This window comes from Dermacentor albipictus, chromosome 4, assembly GCF_038994185.2.
Source record: "Dermacentor albipictus isolate Rhodes 1998 colony chromosome 4, USDA_Dalb.pri_finalv2, whole genome shotgun sequence".
NCBI lineage: Eukaryota > Metazoa > Arthropoda > Arachnida > Ixodida > Ixodidae > Dermacentor > Dermacentor albipictus.
In genome coordinates, this window is record NC_091824.1 from 145,788,817 (window position 1) to 145,813,475 (window position 24,659).

The following is a 24,659-nucleotide window of genomic DNA, read 5'->3' on the forward strand; positions in this document are numbered from 1 at the left end:
CTGGGAAAGCTGTATTCTTTTTAATGTTTGCTATCTTTTTTTCTAGTGGATCTGGTGTCTGAGAACAATAGCAATCGGCAGCCATATTCATTTACTTCATTATTTAATAACTGGAACAGGAACTTGAGATGTAGAAGCTTTGCACGTAGGCTTCACAACTTCTATACTTGTTGCACACAAATCTAATTCCTTTCTTTCGTACTGCTTCTAATTTATCAATACATTTCTTCGTGTGCGGAAACCAACTTATAATGCTATATTCAGGAACTGTATATGCTAATATATATGCTATTAGTTTTCTACTTGATTAATCAATCTGAATTGAGTGTTTCAGTGAGCAAAGAGCAGAAAAGGCCTTACATAAAATGTATGCTACATGTTTATCCCATTATTACCCCCAAGTATTTGTAGTGGAAATTTTAATGGTTCTTCATCTATGACATAGGTGAACGTCAGAGGTTTCTTCTTTCTTAGTATTGCATACAGACAAATTTATCGAGATTAATATTCATCTGCCATGATCGGCACCATTTAGCAACGTTTGTAAGTGTATTATTCAGGACAACCTGGTGTGCAATGGACGAGACTCAAATTTCGGAGTTGCAACATGCAAACTACTAGGAATAAGTTAAAAGGTAATTAGCTATCTACATACTAATCATTGCGACATTTCAGTTTGTAATATGCGAGTAATGTCTTCCTCTTAATGCAATTCACGTGAAACAGATCTAACGTGTCATGTGCTCCATGCGATATATCGTTTATTCTATTAAAGACTGTCGTTAATGTTTTTATACGAAGTGTCGCGCATGGCTTCAGTAACTAAATTATATTAGCCTTCAATAAGTACCCATGCAACTTAGTGCTAGCATTTAAAATATATATATATATATATATATGTATATATATATATATATATATATATATATATATATATATATATATATATATATATATATATATATATATATATATATATATATATATATATATATATATATATTGTTTGAAGAAGAAGAAGAAGAAGAAACTTTAGTAAAGAATAGTCCCGCAGTTCTTGATATATTGTTTGAGATGCATTTTATTTTACTAACTGTACGCAAGGAAACATTGGTGCCTCTTAGACGATGGCAGCTGCTCCACTTACTTTATATTTGAGAAAGCACTCCCCATCACCCCTCCCCTCAACAAAAGGTGTCGCACCAAGAGTAGAGAAAATACTAAAGTGACAACAGTTCTAAAGTTAGCGTACACACAACAGAACAACTGTTTCTGAGCAGTTCACAATCGCCAGATGCACTTGTTCTGTTGCTGAGCTGGAAATGAAATCCATATTCCATGGTTACATCACATGTGAAATCAAAACATCGTATTCCGGTTGCGGGGCAAATGATAAAAATGGTGAGTGCGGATCTTGGATAACAGTAGGATGGCTATGTATTTCAACGCATGCAACGAAAACACATTGGACTTGGTTGAAGTTATGGAAACATGGCACCATATAGTGCATGCTGACGGCACCGTGCTTCACTATTTACTGTGAGGCTTTAACAAATCATAATATGCGATGGTCGCACTCCTGGTTGGGGCTGATGACTAACATGATGTACGATGGATCTCCAACTTACATCCGCGGCACTACCTACGGAAGTTGCTTAGACCTCACTATTGTATCTCGGAGCCTCCTACCCTTAGTCAACTGGTGCTTGGACATAGAAACGCATGGGAGCGATCATATACCAACATATGTACAGATGAAGTGGTTTGTGCAATCAACTCCACCTGCTGTACGCTGCACTGATTGGTCCAGATTCTCTACATCTGTCGAAGAGTACTGCGGAGACACCACTTCACCATCTGATATAGAAGACATTATTGTATCATCAATGCAGAAGACAACTAAGTTCATCAGTGCATCTACATCCAGAATGGCGATTGATATTGAATATGAACGACTCCGAGCGATCCGTCGTAGAGCGGAAAGGAAGGTTAGGCGAACTCAATCGTCATTATACCTTGTCTTATGTCGACGAGCTCAACGAAAAATACGGCGTCACCTTCAAAAAATGGGAAAACAACGGTGGAGGACCTTCTGTTCGTCTCTGGATCCTCGAAAGCCACTTTCTAGGATCTGGCAGGTAGTACGAAACCTTCGTGCCCCTCCTCAGCAAAAACATCCTTTCCGTGCTCTAGCACTTCACCAATGTCTGACGGAAGTGCAGGTTGCCGAAGACTTCTGCAAGAGAGTAACCCGTACCGATGTTTCAGCATGTCCAACATTGGATCGACCCGTGCTACCTCCTAAAGATGATCGTCTTGACCTTCCTTTCATGATGCCGGAATTGGAAGCTGCACTTGCTGCGTCTAGACGATCTTCTGCCCCTGGACCTGACGGTATTTCGTATACTGCTCTGTGCCACCTTGGGATGGAAGGTCGGAAAGTCCTGCTGTCATACTATAACGCCACGTGGTCATCCGGTACAGTCCCGAAGCAGTGGAAAACCAGCCATTTGGTGGCCCTCCTAAAGCCAGGAAAATCGCCTTACGAAATGTCATCTTACCGGCCAGTAGCTTTAGCTAGCTGTGTCGGTAAGGTGATGGAACGGTGGGTACTCACTAGACTAGAATGGTTCATGGAAAAGAATGAGCTTTATCCTGAAATGATGACCGGATTTAGACGTGGCCGGTCTGCAATAGATGGGGTCATTGATCTCGTGTCCATGATCGAACACGAAAAAAAGCGCCACCGACTTGTAGGAGCAGTTTTCTTAGACATAAAAGGGGCTTATGACAATGTACTGCACGAAGCCATTCTTGATGCCCTCAGTAATTTAGGCATCGGCGGCCGTCTCTACATGTGGATTGCAAATTACCTAGATGGTCGTACAGTCTTCATGTCCACGAATGCTGGCGAAACGACAAGACACGCTGTGGTCCGTGGAGTGCCTCAAGGAGGAGTTCTCAGCCCGACTCTTTTCAATGTTGCCCTTATTGGCCTTGCGGAAATAATTCCTGATACAGTACGCATCAGTACCTACGCAGACGACATATGCATATGGGCATCCGCAGTCACGCGACCACAAATTCGTGCCAGATTGCAGCGAGCTGTTTCTTTAACGTCTCAGTACCTGCAGTGCCAAGGACTGAAACTGGGCCCAGACAAGTGCGCTGCGATAGCGTTCACACGGAAGCTTATGTGTTGGTATCCAATTATGATCAATGGAAATGCCATCCCATATGTCACCCACCACAAATACCTCGGCGTTGTCATTGACCGCGGTGTTTCATGGTCGAAACATGTGGCAATGTTAAAGAAAAAAATTAACTGGGCTTGCTCATGTCTTTCGCTCTCTGGCCGGTATGAAATGGGGTCCATCTGAGCATTCGCTACTCCGGCTGTACCAGGCTCTCTACGTCGGATACATTCGGTATAGCCTGCCAGTTTTATCAAGTATGAGCCCGTCATGTTTGCGTACGCTGGAAAGTGCCCAGGCGCAGATGCTGAAAACATGTCTCGGTGTTCCACGTTGCACCTCAACCTACGGAACAATTGAGGAGGCTCGCGTCACCCCTTTACCTGTCTATCTACGATGCGAACCTCTTCGAGTATTCCTGCGATTGCTTTGCCGTCATGGACGTCATCCCTTATCGAAACTATCCGATATACGGCCGGACTCCACTTTTTCAAGAGCCGTTAAATGCCAAGCATCTACCATACCAGCATACTTTGCCCCGGCTGACCTTCCACATATGCCCCCATGGGTAATGTCCAAATTACCGGTACGTCTATCTATTCCCGGAATTTCTAAAAAATCGCGAATACCTACCGTCGGCCTCAGACATTTATCACTTGAATATATGTCGAAAGAATATGACTCCTCGGTGAGCGTGTATACAGACGGCTCGGTCTCGTCGTATGCGTCTGGTGCGGCTTTCGTCGTGCCTGCGCATCAGGTCATTCGACGGTTTCGTCTGCATAACAAGACGACTACTACATCTACGGAATTAGTGGCAATAAGAGAGGCCGTTCAATATATTGTGCGACAGCCTCCTCAAATATGGACTGTTTTCAGTGACGCAAAATCGGCTCTTCAACTGCTTAGAGTGGTGTTGAAAGAAAGCGCTTATAGAGTGTTGAGTATAGAGTGTCTTCAAACTGCCGAGCTCTACACTTTAGCGCAAGAAAACGGCCACCACATCACATTTCAGTGGATCCCTAGTCACTGTGGTATACAGGGCAACGAACTGGCCGACGCCGAAGCGAAGAAAGCACTCGAAGAACGAGAGTCGCTGCTTTCAATTCCTTTTTCAAGAGCGGACGCCAACTGTCTCCTCTCCAGTGTCATCCGAAAATTGACAGCAAAGCACTGGGACAATCCGGATAATCGCCACAGACGACTCCAGAGATTGGACCCCACCATGAATTTTCGGCTACCACCTAAAATTCAACGAAGCGATGCCAGTCTTCTGCACAGACTAAGGCTGGGGGTAGCGTTTACGCGCGGATACGTGCACCTCATGCGACGCACCGAGTCTCCACACTGTGAGGTGTGCAATGTGACTGAGACTATAGGTCATGTGCTTTGTGACTGCCCTAAGTTTGTGGAAGAGCGTGGTAGGTTGGTCAAGGACCTTACGCGTCTCGACAGCGCACCGTTGTCGGAGGATGTTATTTTAGGCTCTTGGCCAGACGCTCAGTCTAGTTTCAAGGCCATCAAGGCATTACTGAACTTTTTAAAAATTACGGGCCTGGACTGCAGACTTTGAGCATGCCAAACTGCTTGCCATATGTTCTACATCTTCCTTCTATCGTCATCGTCACCCATCATGCACCTCTTTCTTCCCTCTTTCTTTCCATCTTCCCCTTCCCCCAGTGCCGAGTAGCTGGCTAGAGGAATATACCTCAGGCCGACCTCTCGGCATTTCGTGTCATTAAACTTCTTTCTCTCTCTACTTCTGGTCTGGAAAGTAAACTTAAAGATTAAAAAATATCAGAAAGTACGTATTATTGGCGCTTTCTAAATTATTCTCTATGTGAGGCAAGGAAGTAAAGCAAAATTGTGAACGCCGCTTTCTTTTTATAGTAGCTGGAATGGAATAAATATATGCTAAATTTCTTAATACCTCTTGGGCTGGATATTTCACTGAACCTGTCATTCATACTTCCTTTATCGTCGAAAAGTAAATATGCCAGGAGACAATATTACGTGCAAATACTACTGCGCAATAGCTAACTTCGGCTGCTGTTCGCAAAAATGAGAACGGGATGATTTGACTGCAGGCATACTTGTTTATAGTAAGTGTTCACTGCCCTAACAGCCACAGAAGCCAATCTCATTTTTTTTCACCGGGTGTTCGCTCATTATTTGTTAAAATTTCCAGACTAGCGCGTCACCTAACCTAGACTGAAGTGAAATAAATCTTTAGAACAGCAGCTTTAGCATGCAGCAAACTCTGCTCTGTAATCTCACACAGGATTTGCGAGATTTCACTTCAGCAATCTGTTCTTTTTTTCTTTTTGCCATGGAGGAATAAATCTTATACCGTTAAGCCTAGCACGAAATCACAGCTCTCAGGAACTCAACGCCAACGCGCCCATCGACAAATTCCGTACGGGAAATAATCATATATAATATAAATGACAAACACATATGTTCAATCTGAGGCCTTTTTTAAGCACTTCAGCTTTCATAATGAAAAGAAACTAGGACTTCTGTGTTTCCCGCTCATGCAGCAAAAAAAAAAAAAGAAAGAGTAGTAAGTGTGAACTGCTCACTGCGTATACGTAACAGGAATGTCTCCCGGTTCATCTCTCTGCCTCTCCCACTGCATTTCGTTTTCTCTCTTTCTTTGGCATATCTGGTAGCTTTGGTAATACTGGGAAACAAAGTGAACTCCGAATTGGCGTTCAAGGAATATGTACTTTCAAACAAACCATAAGCAAATGTGTACGTCAGTCCCATTGCATATTTATCAACTAGAAAAAAAAAAAGCTTGAGAAGTTGGAATAGTTGGGACAGGGCTGTAGGCGACCATATACTTATTCAAGCGCATTACATATGAAGGCGCGAACGGAATGACCAGTCTGTATTCCGACACACAATCGCGTTTCCTGAGTATGAAGAAGGCAAGACCTACTCATGTGAAAATATTCAGCGCATGAACAAACATCAGCTGCATGATTTTACAGATGTGCAGAATAATGTGGGTACGGCTTATGGATATTTACACTGAAGCAGATGGCACGCAACTTGTTGACGGGACTGGCAAGGAACTCGTACACTCGTGGATAACTTTTCTTTGTCATGAGGAGAAGGCTACGGGGGCGGAGCTTTTGCGCACATATTAGCACTCAATGCAGTCCGAGCGAGTTCGGCACTATAGTTTCGATTTAAATTCTCCGGACCTTGCATAGCTCTTTTACTTTAGTTAAAGCAGATTTTCGAAGCTTGTCCATGTTTGTAGACATCGCTTATGTATCGAGTTCTTAACAGTGAGTAACGGCAACCTGCCTCACCCCCCTGAAGGGGCCGCATGACATCAGCGCCGGTGAGGAAGCGCAACCGACCGTTGTGGTCGATAGAGCCGACGCTGCATAAGTCAGCTTGCGCACTCGTTTGCATACGCTCATAGCTGTGATTTCCAGATGGATTCAGCGGGTTTCCGCGTAGACGTGCACATGTTTTGCGCGCTTTGATAGCAATTGTCGCTGAAATTCGGCGTTAGTTCTCAGCAGAGCTGACAGACAGGAGAGCGTACAGCCGGGGCAGCAAGTGACGAACACTCACACGAAAATCGAGGAGTTATAAACACGAAAACCAAGGAGTTTGTCGACCTGCTTGCAGAAGACACGGACGCCATTTTGCCGTTGAGGAATGTGTAAAACATGCAACGTCCTTGTGTTTGCGTAAACCCGAAAAGGGGCAAAATAAGAAAGAAAATAAAATTCTAGTAGCTGACTCTTACGTGTCGTTTTCAAACTATACACTGTCAAAAATGAAACAAATATGGTATTTATTTTCCATGTAAGAAAACGCGAAGGAAATTGCGGGACTACTTCCAGTAGTGGTGCCACGAGAGCGCTTTGGTTAATTAGCTATCACTTCAAAAGTACAGCTAGGAGCTACACGGACACTGCCTTATACCTTGGGTGTTTTGATTACTTGTGGAGAACATGTTCAAGAAATGATTTGCGTGGTGAATCAGGTTGGCATGTGATAATGAAATTGCGGTGATTGACCAATATTAAAAAGAGCTCAAAAACTTCACTTGATATAAGCATCGTAACATTAGGGTCTCAGTACGAACTGCACATTACTCCCATTGCTTGTACACTTCGTCAGGTAAACATAGTGGACACGCAACTTCAGATCTATTTAATAGTAAGGGGTGTTCTTCTTTCTCGCTCTGTTTCCTCGTCGTTGCTTCTTCTTCGAACGTTTGTGAAGAGATGAAAACCGCCACTAAATTGATAAGCCAACAACAAATAGGACGCCGAGAAGTACCATTTCTTTCTGGTATGCAGAGAAGGTGTTTTCCCAGATGCGCCCGATGTAGTCCAAGTCATTGAAACTCCCCCAAACGTTCGGTGCTCGAACATTGCGTTAGGGAATCCTAACTTGGTTTTATGCAGGCTGCCTCTAGGGTGAGAAAGAAAACTAGGTCAGAAAGAATTGCGACTGCGCGAGGAGCCCGGCGACCGTGTTGGCCGGGCGTTTCGCAGCCCACAGCAGTGTAAGAGCGGCGCGTCCTAGATTGCTTCCCGGAAAGACTCAATGCGGGTGAAGCCACCACAGAGGCTCCTATCGTTTTGTCTCACATGAGGAATTTGGTTGCATGGTTTAATTTCCATGCGCAGCAACGTTAAACCCGTACGTTCCAATTTTATTATTTAGTTATTGACCATTTATAGCAGTGGTAGGTACTGTTGGAAATAATTTGGAAGCTACACCCCAAAAAGGAATGCACTAAAGTTTTTAGTTATTTTTTTAAATTTTTTTTTATATTGAGGAGCCAGCGTTCTCTTTGTACCGGTAACAAATTTGCCCCAGGGAAATATTCTACCAGCGAAAGGCCCTACTAACCGCATCTGTTAATGATTGTTGTATTTTATTCTAATTACTTCTTGTGAGGCGTGATATTATCGGCCCCTGTGAAGAGCTATGGACAAGCAATTTAGGTATTTATTAAATGCAGGCTGCCTCCTTTGACACATATAGGCAGAGCGACTGAGTATATTTAGCGTCGGCACTATTTTACTTGTCATTTGACTATGCATGATCACACAAGCATAATTCGGTATATTAATGAAGTCCACGCAGATGCTGTCGCTTCTGACACTGAATGAAAATTATTGTTTGAGATGAGAATCAAGTAACATTATGGTCAGAAAAGTAACTACTCCATATAATTCTAACCGTAAAAGTATATTCTGCTATAGATGCCAACGTTTCACATCATCATGATGGTTAGTTCTTATGAACGTACTTGTAAATAATGGCGGTGTATTAAGGAAACGTGGAACACACACATCTTCCACATGCCGTCTGTGCCTTTGTATAAACGCTTGCAATAACAAAGGCAAACAATCGAAGAACGTGCGGCCATACCTGCATGAAGAGAGCATGCAAGGATAGAGTGCGATAAAAAAAATACTGAGAACCAATGCCGAGTGGGCTGAATTTTCTACTACCTTACTAATAACCAAGCCGTAATCCATAGAAGTTCACGTATTGCCGCTGAGACGTGGTAACATTCTTTCCAGTATACGAAACTGTAGAACAGTTAAAAAAAGGTAGGATGTGATGCGATTTTTATAGCAGTAAATGAACGCTCTATTCGCAAGCCTCTTCCTTCTGGCCGGCTAACGCATATTTGCCGCAGTTAAGAATTTAGGTTCTTGCTTGTTTTGTTTCCGTCAATTGCTTGGGTAGGTATGCTTATAGTAGGGCTGTAACATGCAGTAAATACGTGTTTGTCAGTAATCTCGTACAACAAAACTGTGAGAAAGGTGTCTTGCGACTTGCGCTAGTAAACATACGGTTGTATACTTACAAGCAGCCGCAATGCTTTCCTATAGATTCTCTATCACAACGAGCCTAAACCAATTTAAATATTGCTCATGGCACTTAAATACTTAATTCCTAGACGAAAGTTGCACTTTGTCAAAGGATGAGATATTCTGCTTAAAAAAGAAGTCCATTTTTTGGGGGCATCACTGTTCACGCCTATGGTTCATTTGCTATAAAGGCGATATGACTTGCTTTGCAATGACGCCAGACTGCGGCCTCAAAATCTTTACAGACACTTAATTCAAATCACAACGTCGTAATCTCATGCGTTCAATATATATCACATCTAAGCCATAGCTCTGCTTCTTTGCTGAAAAAAAAAGATTGTTTTGCAAATCAAACACCAACCGTATAGAGAAAGATTGATAGCGCCGGCAACGTCATCACTTTTGTCCCTTCGTTCGGGCGTCATATTGTCGTCTAGGTGAATATAAACTCTCGTCCGTCATCGCACTGTGAATCCGCGTACCACATCAATATGTGTTTCTATATACACGGTCGATCATCCACTGTTTTCCAACTTGACACCGGTCCACCAATGGCGTACGCAGTAGCGACGCCGTTTTCGAATGAGAGTGCTGGCACTCTGTGCCTGCCGCCACAGCACCACACGTCAAGTTGCTTTCCGCGCCCACTTAGTAGGCGTCGGGTCCAACTCGACAGGTTGATGAGACAACTGAGACGCCCATAGGCTCTCGCTGTGCCCCCTGTCTTTCTGTCTCGACAGAGAGATTGTTTGCGGAGTGTGCTACGTCACAATGTGCGTCGGTTGTTGCGGGGCTAAGGTGTGTTGCGGTGGTCAGATTTCAATATAAAAAAAGAAAAGAAGGAAAAGAGCATTTTGTGCTGCAGGAGGAGCCTAGAATACGATCGGCTCCAGCCTTGAGGAAAGAAGTAGGTCGATCGCCCTCGCCCAGTCGACTGATGTAATCCTAGTCTGGAAAGTCGAAACGTGAGTGGAGCCACTACATGGGCGACGAATAACTGGTTCACAAAGAAATTAAGCGCTTGGCATTGCTTGTTACACTGCTGAGGAAGACACGTTGACTAAGCGGTGAAATAAGAAAGATCGGGGAAGTATTCTGCAAGAGTCCACCTAGTGGACTGCCCATTTCGGCCGCTGCTGATTGGATGCAGCTGTGCGAGCGAGGAGGAGCTAGACGAGTGGCCTCAGCCAATCGGCGGCGGCCGAAATGGACAGTCCGTTAAGTTGACTTCTACAGAATACATCCCAAGCTGTACACCATACGCCCTTATGGCTTAACTACACAATTCTCATCTTTTGCGTGAGGAGGAGCAATCTCATTTATTATGTGAAAGCCGTATATGCCAATGTTGACGGTGCGCTTGGCGGTGATCTTGGCCAAACTGCGCCGTGACGAGAAATGGCCGACGTGGCATAGAGTAAAATCACGCGAACAAATGCTCGGCTTCAGGTCACATTTCTAAGGGAAGTTCCTGTAAGCAAACTAAATTAGTGACTTTGAAAAGAAAAATTCATACACTTCGGTCTGGGTGGCAATCGTACCCAGGCCTCCGGGGTGCGAGGTGAGCAGGCTTCCCTAAAGACATGCCTGCTCAATGGTTCTGACTTACTGAGAGTGTGCCTAGTACGTGCCTGATTGTACACGTCACGTGGTCAGAGAGACGCGCTGGTGCCAGTGCTCACGCGTTCACCGCTGTCGTCTTCCACAGCTGGCTGCGACTCCGCTCATCATGCCAGCGTTCCCATACTGCTCCTCGCACTCGTGCCACTGCTTGCGTTTTCGTCGTCGTCTTCTTCCACCGCTGGTTCTGATGCCACTCATCACACTGTGTTTCCATACTGCGATTCCCTATACTATGGCGCTGACGGCAATGGTCTGCTACCAGTAGGTGCAGCGATTTCGCTGAGTTATGGACTATTGCGACAGTTCTGAATAAACGTATCTTATCTGTGACAAAAAGTGTGCCAAGTGTGCAATCTGGCTTCCGCCTTAACGTTTCAAACGTGTAACACTTGCTTGATTTTTAAAGGGAAGCTTTCTTTCCTCTTTCTTCGCCTTTTAACTGGTGCTGCTGCTGCTACTGTCTAGCCCACAACGTCGCGGGGTGATTCAATGTGCATATGTATACATGGCAATAGTGTGACAAAAAGGAAAGGTGACGCGAGAAGCTCGTTTGGATATTTGCACCGTGCCTCATGTGCACAATGCCCCGTGGAGTTTCCCGGGCGTCGCCACAATGCCATCTTGACAGCTGTAATTATCCGCGACCCCCCCCCCCTGCCCCCAGAAGAAAAAAAACATAGCAGGAACTGCAATGCCTACATTGGATGGTAGAGTATAGGATGGTAGAGAGGAGGTAGGGGAGAGCAGGTAGAGAACTGGTAGGACCAACGCAGAAACGAAAGAAGTGAATAACAGCCTCGGCACTCTTCGCTGGAAACTCGCAAATATGGGGGGAGGGCGGGAGAGGGAAAAGCCGACGTGAGAAGGCGAGAAAACGCTACTGCAAGACACGAAAGCGGTTGCCGACAAAGTGAATAAATTCGCGTTCAAGGTACAGTAGGGTACGTTTCCCCTAGTTCTGAAAAAATAAACACCATAGAATTTTGTCAAGCGGACAATTGACGCACGGTGTGCAGACTCGAAGCCGCATAAAAGCGCCGTAGTGTCTAGTCGACATCGTAGCGCCGTAGCATCTAGGCGTCGCACATCATACCAACACTTATGTGTACACAGCAGTAGCTTTCCGGCTATGGCATTGCTCGAGGTCGCGGGTTCAATCCCGACCGCGCCAGGCACATTTAGACGAAAGCAAAATACAAAAATGCCTGTGTGCTCATGTGCAGATATAGGTACTCGTTAAAGCACCCAGGGGGTCAAAATTGTTCCGCAGTTTGACACTACGGCGTGTTTCATAATCCGATTATGGTTTTGGCACGTACGTTATGGTGCAGTTAGCCAAGTGTGTGGTTAGCGCTGCTAGGTACGTAGTCAACATGTATGCTCCACGACAGGCCATTAGTAATGTAAATGCAAAGTGATTCATCCCAGTTAATCGAATTTAGGGGAGCTTCATTATGATAATGCGCATCGATTGCGTTGTTAAGGCGCCGGGTTATTCTCATGATTGACACTGTTGCGCAAAGCGACGAAGGGAGAGGGCGTAAGCTAGAAAAACAACACACGACAACTGAGCGCGACACGAGACCTCATTCTCTTATATTTGTTACCGTTTAATCGCATAAGCCATTTATCATACCATAAAGCTACACGGAAAAGATCATTTTGAATATTTAGCGAATTGATGGCGTTTGTTATTTTGTGGTAAATTACGGAACAGTCGGCAAAACGTTGAACAGGTGGAAAGGTAATATTGTCAGGAAGGCCATCATTATATACAAGAAACAAAGGCCGCAGTACGGACCCTTTTGCTACGCCGGATACAACAAAAGAAAGAACAGATGAGTAATTACATGTTTAGTTCCATTAGAAAAGCTTTAATCCAGTTAGATACGCTAACATCCATATTGATTTTACTAAGATTGAAAAGAGCAAAGTCGTGCGATACCGAGCCATATGCCTTAGCGAAACTAAGAAAAATACAGTCGATTCTTTGCAAACGTTAATAGCCTCATGTCATACATGAAGGTTGTCCCCAAATCTGTGCTAGGATTTGTTAAAGATTAAGTTCTCCGGAAGTTCCATTAGGTCCGAATACATTATATGTTCTAAGATTTTGCAAGGAATACCTGTTAATAATATGGAGCGATAGTTATCGGGCAAATGCATGTTACTTGATTTGAAGAGGAGACTTCTTTCCCCCCCTTCCAGTTGGTGGTTAGTGCTAGACACTGTAAAAATTGCTCAAAAAGTTTCGAGAGAATTATGACCATTTGCTAGAGCACGTCGTTGGGCTAGTTGATTTTGATTTGTAATAGACACCGAGCAGCGCAATGCGACAGCAGCCAAGAATAAGAAAGACACATACACAGTGATAACTTTCAACTAAACGTTTTATTCGATCGCACGTGCTCTTTATATGACGACAGCGGTTTGATAATAAAACCTAGGAGACACACATATAAAGATACAGTACCAGAACACACACGTGTCATCACTGTAATCACATCGCATTTCAAGGCGAAGAATCTAGAAACCTCGTTCTCCCATAAGGCCAAAGATGGAAAGCTCACACATTAGTCTTCTATTGTGTCAATTTCATTAGCTTCAGTAATCACTCGTGTCATTCTGCCTTGGGCCCTACTTAGAATGGTCGTACGTTCGTAGACTAGGACGCAGCCGCAATCCCGGCAGTGGATTCCTAGATTGCCGGACACCATTTTTTGGACAATGTACCGGTGTTCTTTAATATCCTAGTTAAGGCACCGTCCTGTTTGACCTGTGTGCGCCCTCCTACATGACAAAGGTATGAACGATGCGACGCCTTGAATGCAATCCATGGGTTTTTCACCATGCTTAATGGCACAATCGGGCTACTCTCTTCTGTACGCATTTACGTTTTTGCAGAGCGCTTGCAACCGTTCGGAAGCAAAAAAAGAAAAAAAAAAACTACGTTCACGCCGGATTTGCTTGCTATTCTTCGCAAATTATGCGAAATAGTCTACAAGTATGAAACTTCGGCCACCTTGTTTGCTTGAGTACTGTTGGTGCGGTCACTGAAGTTTGCCCTGCACTTCCTACTCAAATTTTCAGCTACGACGGTCAACAGGTTCAGAGTCACTTAGACGCTGAGCCTGGGCCCACAAGTTTGTTTCAAGCTTACGCGGACAAGACTTCATCAATGAATTTTCCAAACGTAATAAGCTCGTGTTTGCAAAGTTCATTGATGAAATAATCGATGCTTCGCGTTTAGGGCGAAACTGCGACTTCTTTTTTTTTTAGGTGCTTTTACTCTGTGCGGCGTCTGCCATTTTTCTTGACGGCACAGTTTCCCAAGGGCACCGCCAACATAGACACCTAAGGCTTCTCGTTAAAAAATACTTTGCTTTTATATAAAAAAAATATAGAAAGAACAATTTAGCACCAGAAACACTCAGATATACAAAGGTGAATGAAAAAAAAATATACAGAGAGCACATGACAATGAAGGCGAATCACTGCACAAAATCGTTCCTAGTATTCCGAGCTCCGGTCCGCGTCCTTATAGCAAAGTGATTAACTGCACTGAAAGCTCTTCTTTCAAGGCCGCTAACTGCCCAGAGTCCTAACTTCGACGCACAGCTGCTCCCTTTGTTCGGCGTATAGCGGGCAGTCCAGAAGTACGTGGCCTATTTACGCGTACGCCACTCCACACGAACACGAAGCGGAGCTTGCACGATTGATCTTATGCAGTCTTTTGTGTAAGCCGCACCACGGCGAGAGCACTGAAGCAAGCTTTTCGCACTTAACAATATGTTTCCATGTGCAGCGAGTTTCAGCTATCACTCACAACAGTGTTCGTAGGGACCTTTCATCGAAGAACGCCGCAGATTACTTTCTCGCTGAGAGTTTTCGTAAGATGTTCCTAATCTCGTTGCTGAACGGGCGGAATGGTGGATTCTACTCCGTATTCGCGTGCACCGTTTTGCCAATTCGTTCACTCGCACGTTTACAATTATACTGGCGTGACTCGGAACCCACTGAAATGACGCTTCATGGTCGCCAGTTCTCGTAATTTGTGTCAGCTCAGCAATTTCCACGATTAGTCTGCTGTGTACTGTTTGCCCGAACGTTACAAAGCAGCTCAATTCAGGCGATGAATCTGCGCAACCCACCAATTTATCTGGAGGCTGGCCAGTCGCAATAAACTTTGTTTCTTTCGAAATTGCGTAGAGTTCTGGTGTCGTTGGTGTCGTCACACGACATAGCTTAAACATGCGTTGCAGTCCTAATGCCCGTATAGCGAAATAGAACACTGAACGGCCGTTTATCGGTCATTTGTGCACCCTAGTTTTGCGCCGGCATGCTGAACGTACATTCGAACCAACACTAACTCTAACCCGACGACTGGTGACAGTTGAGGCACTTCCTTCATTCCCTCAATATCCTAAACACTCGTAGCTCTAGACATATTCATGACGGCAGTCATTAAATATAAAGACCGGTTGCGAGTGTGCTCATGTCCATGTTTTTTATTCTGTTGTCCGTCTCTTAATTTTCGCGCCTAAAACCATTTCTAAAAACTCATTCACCACTGCGTAGAAAAATCGGAATGCTATAAGTTCACATTAAAGAACCCCAGGTGGTCCAAATTTCGGGAATCCCCCACTACGGCGTGGCTCCTAATCAGATCGGGGTTTTGGCACGTAAAACCTCATAATTAAAAAAACGGGAATAATTGATTTGCACCCGACAAGTTGCTAATGTAAATTACATAGATTTCATAGTGAACGAAGGCAGAAATATGTTCAGGACAAGAAAGAGCGTCTCGCAATTAGGTTTCTCTGAAGCAAACCATCGCATTTATAGGAGAAGGTGGTAAAGTGCGTAAGTGGGTTTTCACACAGTGATAGGAAACAAATTTATATCTTTATTTGATCATTCAGTCCAAAAATTCGCATTCTCTGCTCTGTAAAGCGGCAGCCATATAGCTGATACAGACATCAAGTTTCATACTGATAAAATAAGCCTCCAATAATTCCTGTGATAAGGAATCTTTGCTTCTACCAAGTATACGGATGTTGGAAAGATCTGGCCCGCACATACAGGCATCGCAGTGCGTAGCTAAATGTGCACTAATCTTATTCTTGACCAACAGCTCGTGTCCTGTTACCTTGTCATTGACGCAAAGGCCTGTCTGGCCGATATGTACCCTGCGGCAAGCAAGTGAAACTTCGCACGACACGCCGACAGCTCAAGACACACACAGTCTTGCCTGCTTATTTTCCACAAAGGCTCAGCTTCCCCTTACCCGGGATGCGTGGGCTCGGTTGCGTGTCAACATTTATTTTATTTTAGTTACTTTCTCCTAATTCCACACAGTGGCCTAGAGCCGTCCCTTTCCTTAAAATAAAGGCTTTATTCATTCATTCATTTATTTACTTATGGTACCCTCAAGGACTGAAGGCATTACAGAGGGGAGTGGATACAGATAGATACAGAGGGGAGTACATTGCGTAAGAGAAATAACTAACTAGCCCAGCAACAAGCATTCATATACTTCTCAGTGATCACACTTCCGGTAGCTTGTGGTGCTGATGCTTAGTAAACGGGCAAAAAAATTCTGCAATGACTTTCTCTCCTTCAACACAGCGACAGGGGGTTCTGGTGCTTCTGTGATGACCAGAGTCGTTGACGTCGACTTAAGAACTGCAAGACAAACTCAAAGGCTTCTTGCAATCAACACGTGCGCGTTATTGTCTCCTGAGCATGGCACACCATGACGTACTGGCAACAAATATTTTATCACTGATCGTACTAAAGCAACTTGCGTAAAACTTCCCCATTGCGCTCCAGCCACATATATCTCAATTCGATTAATGCTGTTCACCTTTCTTTCTGTAGCCTTGAAGTACTGGGTGGGCCTCTAGTAAGCGCCGATCAAGAATAATTCTAAGTCGATGGATTTTTACTATTTCCAGCAATAGTCCATCAAAACAGGTTTTAAAATAATTAGGACGTTTTAGTGGGTAGGGTAGCACTACTGTCTGTTCATCCCACAAGCTGATACCCCTTCCTGCAGAAACTCATTTACTTACTTTTAGGTTTTTAGTGCACGAAAAGGGACGAGAGACAGTGGTACGACGCACGCCTCTGTCTCTCGTCCCTTTTCGTGCGCTAAATACACAATAGTTATGGAATACCAACATGCCCAAATTTGGGCTCTCTCATTTACTTCTTTAAGCACCGCTTGCAAAGTTTCTTCTGCGATCTGTGGTTTTAAAGTTACAAACAGGGCTAGGACGATGAGCAACAGGGATAAAGTGCCTCACAAAGGCTGACCTACGTTTGGATAGGTGGACTTATCTTCTTCAAAAGCGCCCTTGTTAGCCTCGGCAGGTTAGCTTTAACAGGTAAGTAGGGTGACATCACATGCGGTCGTTGTCGGCAGCGGCTGGCTGTGAAAGAAGATACTGAACAGAAAATGAGTGCTGTCGTTTGAAGCTTCTAGGCATGGTTTTTAAGACGAGGGGAAGAGAGCGGGAGACTGGGCAGGCAACAGGAGGAAAAAAGAAAATAAACATAAAAAAGCTTCTCCCCTTTCGTGCGCGAGATTGAGCCGTGATAACCGGCTCACCTACACAAGCTTTCACTCGCACTTGCAGCATACGGCGCGCGGCGGCAATTTTATCGCCCTTGTAGTTTATACGGAACCTTAGGGGGACGCCGGTGGCAGAAATGCGCTTGGACTGTCCACATAATTGCTATTGCAATAAAAAAAAAAGAGGAAAAGGAAAAATACATGAAAGAAAAAAGAAGGAGATCTGAAGTGTTTGTCCCGATGTCCAAATGCAAATGTCTTCTCCCTAAATTGTGCAACAGATGTTCAGCGAAACGTGAAGAGACAGCTGCGCCATCACTGCGTTGAATAATGGGGAATTTAGAACGCTTCCCTGCTGAACTTTACGCGTCACCAGTCTAGTCGGCCAGACCTTACTAGTCACTACGACGATCCGTCTGGCTGTGAGAGAATTGCGTATTAGACGTCGCGTCTTTCCTCTAATGCCGAGTAGCACTATGCCTTCAAGGACATAAACGTATAGCCAGGTCGTATGCGATGTCCAGGAATATGGCAGTTGTGGAATTTCCTCTTGTTTTGTCGTGGTCCATACAGGTAGAGGAAAGAGATAAAACTTTATTATGTCCTTGATGGGGTCCAGGGGTGGCGGGGGGTGGGAGACCAACCCCCAGTCCACCCCCCACCCCTTCCTCAGATGGCGGCGGATCCATATTGATGCCTATAGTACAGCGCCCTGAACGAGAACTTGACAAATTTTGATGTAGCAAATTTTGTACGTCATTCAACCATCGTATTCGTCCATTGATCCTCTTTTCTATTACTATGAAGATGCAGTTTATGAGGTGTAATATTCTAAATGGCCCAGGTCCATGGAAATTTTTCTAGGCTTCAGAAGAGGCACTATTCACTACTAGTAGTCGCTCCTGCCAAGGTAGTAGTGCGTAGTTACCTGGTTAAAGGTGGAAGGAATGTCTCGGAACCCGACACGCCTAGGTTCAACAAGACCTCGACTCGCATTCGCGTCCGCGCGGTGGGCTAGTGCGCGCGCTTGGGCATGTGCGATGTCGTTGAGGTTGGGAAGGGAATCCAGCAAGGAGTCAAGATGTGCCGGGAACCACGTGATAGTATGTGGACGGATTACTCTACCGTCGATGATTCTAGTGAAGATATCTATGAGATCTATGTCAGTTGACTGTTTGATGACCTGATCTCTAAAAAATGACATTTGGCTGTTACGCGACTAGTAGCCCTTTTATTGTACAGTGCACGTGTGCTCTTACTTTACGAGGGCAAGTGTAGGTCGCTTTTCCTGTTTTAGTTTGTTTTTCATTCGCTTACCTTTTTTGTAGACTTTCTATGTTTCGTACGTTTGTGACATGTGTGTGCAGGTTTCTCAACTGTAGCATTGAGAAAGCCATCTCTTACGTAGCCTATCTTTCCATCAGTCTGCAGCTAATAAACAAACAGAAACAACAAACATATATGTCTCATCATCATGACAAGGTGCCACCAATTTACGAGGTGCGTTCAATGCATGCATGGTCTCCACTAGTTGAACATTTATGTCAAACACCAGCAAATGTGATTTGAACCCTTTCTATATTGTATCTTGAGACAGCCTTACTGATTCTTTGAACTTTTAACTGCCGGCAGCTATACTGGTATACGAAGGGATCTAACAATGTTGCATGTTTTGCTGCTGGAGTTGGTGGTGTTAATAAGCTACACAACTCATCCCAACGTTTAAGTGGCACCTTCTGAAGTTCCTTCTGCATTTCGCCTAGCACCCATTAAGCCTCATTGCCCTCAAAAAAGCATGAGCTGCGGTATTCACACATTACCACGTAGGCGTTCGTATTCACCATCCACAGCTATGTACATGCCTGAAATGGTGGCTAGCCCTGTCGCTTGCTCTTTTTCCATACTACCTATGTGAAATCAGCAGGATTGCATGATCTTTGCATGCCCTTTCTGTTTAGATGACGATACGTTGCCGAGTTCACAATTCAATCTTTGTGTCGCAGAAGCTTACAGCCGTGAGGAGGGGGATAGACACAACATATTGCAACACAAAGAATCGTACCTATGCATCTAAGGACGCCAGAGGCTGCGCTACCGCAGACGCGTATTGCCAATGTGGAGCTGCCATTTAAAGCCAAGCATGCCACTGCCATGAAAAAAGCCGACGTAGCCCCACATTTAAGCCAAGGATACTGTAAAGCTCCATCGAGAGCGCTTCACATCCGTAGCTCCTCAAAGACAGCGGCTACGGAAATCAGAAGTCACAACATAGAGATTCGTTTGCAATGCCGATGGTGGGAAATCTGAGACAAGATCAAAGAGACGCCGCGTGCAAGACGTGGCAAGGTAATCGTGAGAAACTTCAAAGGATGCTCCACTGTTTTCTCAATACTACTTTCCAAGAAATCACCATGAAAATGAGGCGTGATTATTCAGCTATTGTTGTAACTCTGAGGACCACCTACTTATATGGCAGGTTTCTTTGATGCCTGCCGTTTTTAGGCAAGAGTAAAGCACAGTATCATGACTCTGGCAAATCAAGACGGGAACCCACAGTCGTCGGGATTCTGTTTCCGCCTTCGGAAGACAAAAGACGGCTGGCTCTCTTTTGGCTTTGCGCTGCTTTAGAACATTGTCGACATTACGTTGCTGTTTCTTTCTGCGGCCGTAGGCACATTTTTCAGGAACCTATCATAGACTGAGTGGTAATTCGAAGTAAAGGAGATGAATTTGTCATATTTAACTGTGATTACAAACAATGTACCTCAAAATGCGGCAGAAAATTTTTAGCTTAAGTAACTTGCTTTTTAAATATGGGAATTTTAATGCAGTTTTCGTATTAATTTTATTTCGGTTGCGGCTTTCTGCCACAAAATAGGCCACATAGGAAGCTAAGGTTGAGTGATGTTCTAGTCTACCTCATTCTGCAGAACCAAATTTTTATTCTGCGATTATAAACTACAGTACTACCAAAGAGGTTTTTACGCGCGACCACATCCACAAGACAGCAAATAATACCTACTCGTTTTTATACGATGTGTCTATATTTGTTTATGGATCAATGTAGCAGCATTTCGAAGGAATGATTATCGGCTAAAACGAAAGAATAACATTGCATGAATAAGCGAAAAGTAAAAAGGCTACGGTAAGAAGTTGTGCTTTCCCTATTTGTGCTACTATCCTGAGCTCAAATCCTGGGTGTATTTTCCTACGACTGCAGTATTTTTTTAACGTATAGTGTATCAGAGAATAAATTGCAATAAAACAACCCAATAAAGCCAAACTGTAACAGCAAACCATGCACCGAGCAGAATATGTGTGGCGGCAAATTATGTGCTGGGGCATATGTCTTAGAACGAGGGGTCCTACTAGACACTAAAGTATTAGTACAACCAGCATGATGAAACCAATGTTTATGGCCTTTGTTTGGCCCATTAACCAGCGTGTGCTATCTCTCTGATATGAAAGCTGCCGCACATTGGGATCCAAGCCATAAAGGGGTGCTTTCTGTCAACAGAGATAAGTATGGCTTCAATCCACGTCAAAATATTTACTGCAAATATCCTTCTCCTGTTAATCAGGCGAAAGCCGTCCGTGAATGCTTTCCTTTTTATGGCTGAACACTGCTATTTAAATGCCAGTAAATTGAATATAAACATGCCTGGCCTGTGCACAACACATAAGAAAAAAAAAAGATATGGCTGAAAAACAGTGCCGACACATGCCATTAGTGATATATATTCAGACCTCGTCGTCATAGTGCTGTGAAGATTTGAACACTAGAAAAAATTGATAAGCCAATAGTGCGACGCCTCAAGAGTGCTATATATAGTGTATTATACCTTCTCCCTGGGATGGAGGTATAACTGCTCGAGAGCACAAAAAAAAAAAAAAGATTTGACGAAGTAGCTGCAGAGACATGAGAGACATCGTGTGATTTTTTTCTGCTTTAAAAAATATATTGGGACTGGGGTCAACAAATTCCATGCAAAAGAGCCGTCACACAGCTTCGAATTTCTTTTTTTTAGAATAGTGCGGCGCTATTAGCGTATATACGCGTATATAGAACACACGGTCCTTTTCTAAAAAAATCTTGTTCATATGAGAATGTGATTTTATTTTTATTCTCAGTTTTGCATGTTCAGCAGTAGCGCTGTCTTATTCGCAGTGTTTTATTGATAATTTCTCTGCAATGTTGGTGCTGCTTATGCTGTTATCTAGAACAGCGCATTTACAAACATATTCATTGCATATGTACGTTATATATAGTATATAACGTATAACGTGTGGTATATGTATATGCTACATATGCAAGCGTATCACAGTGTACAGCACCACATGTACAACAAGAATAAACTAAATCTTGAGACAAGTAGTCACCGGTGCCACTTTCGTACGTACGCTAATCTCACCCTTTGACCGTGTCAATAAAGAAATGCAGCTGCCTTGTGTATCACTCCCGATTTGATGCATTTCAAACGAGGCCTGTCAAAGATGTTTCCCGTGCACTGGTTGTAACAGTCAGCCTTTCTTCATCACTGAGATATTTTCTTCTGTTGCTCTTTTCTGCACCTTCCAAATCAAAATCCTTTGAGGGCATGCTCAGCCAGTCGCTCAAAGTTAAAAATGCTTATTATTCGGCAGAGCTACCTTTTCCGACTTTTCCTGCTTTCTTTCCTGCTTTTTCCCGACTTTCTTTTATAACGTGATTTTTCGTGTTTGTTTGATTTTACATGAAATGTATATTAATGTATCTGATCTGTCGATGTTGCTTGATAACTACGCTAATTTGCTGTCTACAGACATCACCATCAATGTTGTTATTAGTAACCCAGGGTCCCACTACAGTTCTCTCATTTTGGGACCCTCACCTGTATATTTGTGATGTGGTAAAAACTTTTTTTAACCAATAAACCTGAATCTGAATCTGAATCTGAAACGCGGCATCGTAAATGTTGCATGAACGAAAAAAAAACGAACACGGACATTGCTTACTAATCATCGCGCATTTCAGGCTCCTGTCTCGTATATATTACAGTCATTATAGGTGACTGGAAGGTCTAAGCAGCATTAGAATTTTACAGTAAAAGAGACAGCACAGCCTAGCAGATATTGCAAGATCATGACACCTCGTTCACTCCCTGTAGACGATGGGACCGAATTCACAGTGATCTTTGTTTCTAAACAGCTTTCTCATTGGCCCACCACATTCGCTATGTGTTTTATGTTCGCTATCCCGATTGATTGATGATTAGCCTGTCGAGAACAATATGCCTTGCAAATTCCGTCATGCTTTATTGCAGTAAAGCAAATAGCGAAACCGTATGCTCGAAAATACCTCAAAAGAACAAACAAAGAAAACTTGAAATAAGAAAATACATTCAGAAACATTCACGCGTGTACATATGCATTCAGACGGTGGACGGAACCAATCAAGTTCGACACCATGCAGAATGAAAAAAAGAAAGAAATAACTGTAATTTGAAATGTGAGCAGACCAAAGGCCGAACGTTCGTTTCTCACTGATACAAAACTTTCCAGATCGCCAGTGTCGAATGGGAATAGTAAATGATGAACGGCGACTTACGTGGTGAATAATTCCACGGAGAAAAATACGAAGTCGCCGTTGTCCATGCCAAGATCATCTGCTGTGAGCATAATCTCTCGCACCGTGTCGGGTGATGCGCAGATGACGACGACTGCAAAAAGATAAAGGAAGAAACGACAGATAAGATATCGAACATGAGCATTCAATGTCATTTTTTTAAAAGCACTCGATAACTTCTTTGTGCGTCAGAGCTTCCGAAGTTGTCCCCCTACGCGTGATGTTTCCGCCATTGCGTAAACCACACTTTCAATCACAATATCGCATAATAAAACTGTCAATTCTTAACTGGAAGGAGCAGTAATAGTACTAACGGGTAGACAGACACAGGCCTGTACATTACTGGTAACTTATTTCCTGACTAACTGCAGTTAGTAGGATGCAAGATGCGTTATTCCAAGGGCTCGAATGTTTTCATCATGCAACAAGGGATTTTTTTTTCATATTGTGTTACCAATTCCCGTACTAGAACTGTATGCTGGGGACTGCTTTTCAGTAAAGAAAAAGTCTTCGGGTTGTCTTCATACCTAAGTATGAAACAAAAGTACCACGTGACCAAGTGCGCGTAACTTTTTCAACGATATTTGCAAGACTGAAGCGCGATGAAGCTGGTTCTCTCTACGAAGGGTTCCTTTATAACATACTGTTGAAGTCAGAAAGGCTGGATGTAGTGGATGTATTCTGTGCATAAATTATTGTTAACAAGATCAATGTCTAGTGGTGTGGGCGCTATGGTACTTAGAAACACTGTCCAGGGGCCCTATAACGTAAAACTACCCATTATGTTTTTATTCTGATCACCTGACGTCAAATTTGCGCAACCGCCGACCCAAGCATCGGGCAGGGTTGTCTGAAAAGACCAATCAAATGCTCTCCTCGTGTATAGGAGGTCACTTTTGTTTGCTTTAAAAACGAATAACTTTGCCTACAGTTAGCGGCTTGTCTTATCTAATTGGCTGACCAGAGGCGACGAGCACGCTCAAGTGTAGAGGGATTCGAAGGCGCCCAGCTAGTGCACTAAAAATTGATAACCGCATGAAGGGGTTGATGCCCGCGACTGCGATTGGTCTGCTTTCCATTACTTAGCTTGAGCTGGCTGGTCGAAAATCGCAGTGGCATGAAACGAAAGGTTAAGAATGCCGCTAAAACGGATCGTCAGCAAAGAAGAGTTGGCCAAGTGAGGTCATAAACGTGCCGAAAGTGCTCAATAACGCTACGGCCACGCAGCAAGCTTTATTGTACGAAAATAAACCCACGCTCTCCGGCAGGTGCGAGTATCCAGTGCATGAGCGATCGGTGGCAGCCATCTTTTATTCCTTTCGGAACAGGGCAGCCTGCGGCTATTTAGAAAAAAAATCAGTTTTGTTCGGGCATATTAATGCATCTTCAACGCGTACACGTTACTGCGACGCGGTGAGTTTTCCTGGTTTTGTGACGTCACGTGACAGGCAGGTGGGGTGTGGAGCAAAAACTTTTGACGAATAGCTGAGGGCTAACGACGAGAAGGCATCGAATAAGAAATAACTAATTTTCTTTTGTTTTGTCCAGTCATGCATAATGAGTGTCAACGCGTCATAACAGACAGGGAGCTATCACGGTTTTCGTGATGTCGTGTGACAGACAGCCGAAGGGGGGTGGTGGTTCAAAAAAGTATTTGACCAATCGCGCTGGGCTGATTGCAGAATTGGAATCGAAAAATCTGGATTAGCTTTATGTTATAGGGCCCCAGCGCCAGTATTCTAAGACAAACTCATAAATGATTCGTTTAAAATATCAATACTTTTCGTACTGACAAC

The 24,659-nt window shown here is 43.8% G+C and overlaps 1 protein-coding gene across 1 annotated transcript in view; it reads right to left on the bottom strand.

Annotated features, from left to right (window-relative positions):
- LOC135902177 (atrial natriuretic peptide receptor 1-like) overlaps nucleotides 1-24,659 on the bottom strand; it is a 243,877-nt gene that overhangs the window by 99,682 nt on the left and 119,536 nt on the right. Inside the window, exon 2 of the mRNA XM_065432127.1 lies at nucleotides 22,846-22,957. Coding sequence (XP_065288199.1) covers nucleotides 22,846-22,957 — 112 coding nt within the window. The remainder of the gene's footprint in view (nucleotides 1-22,845; nucleotides 22,958-24,659) is intronic.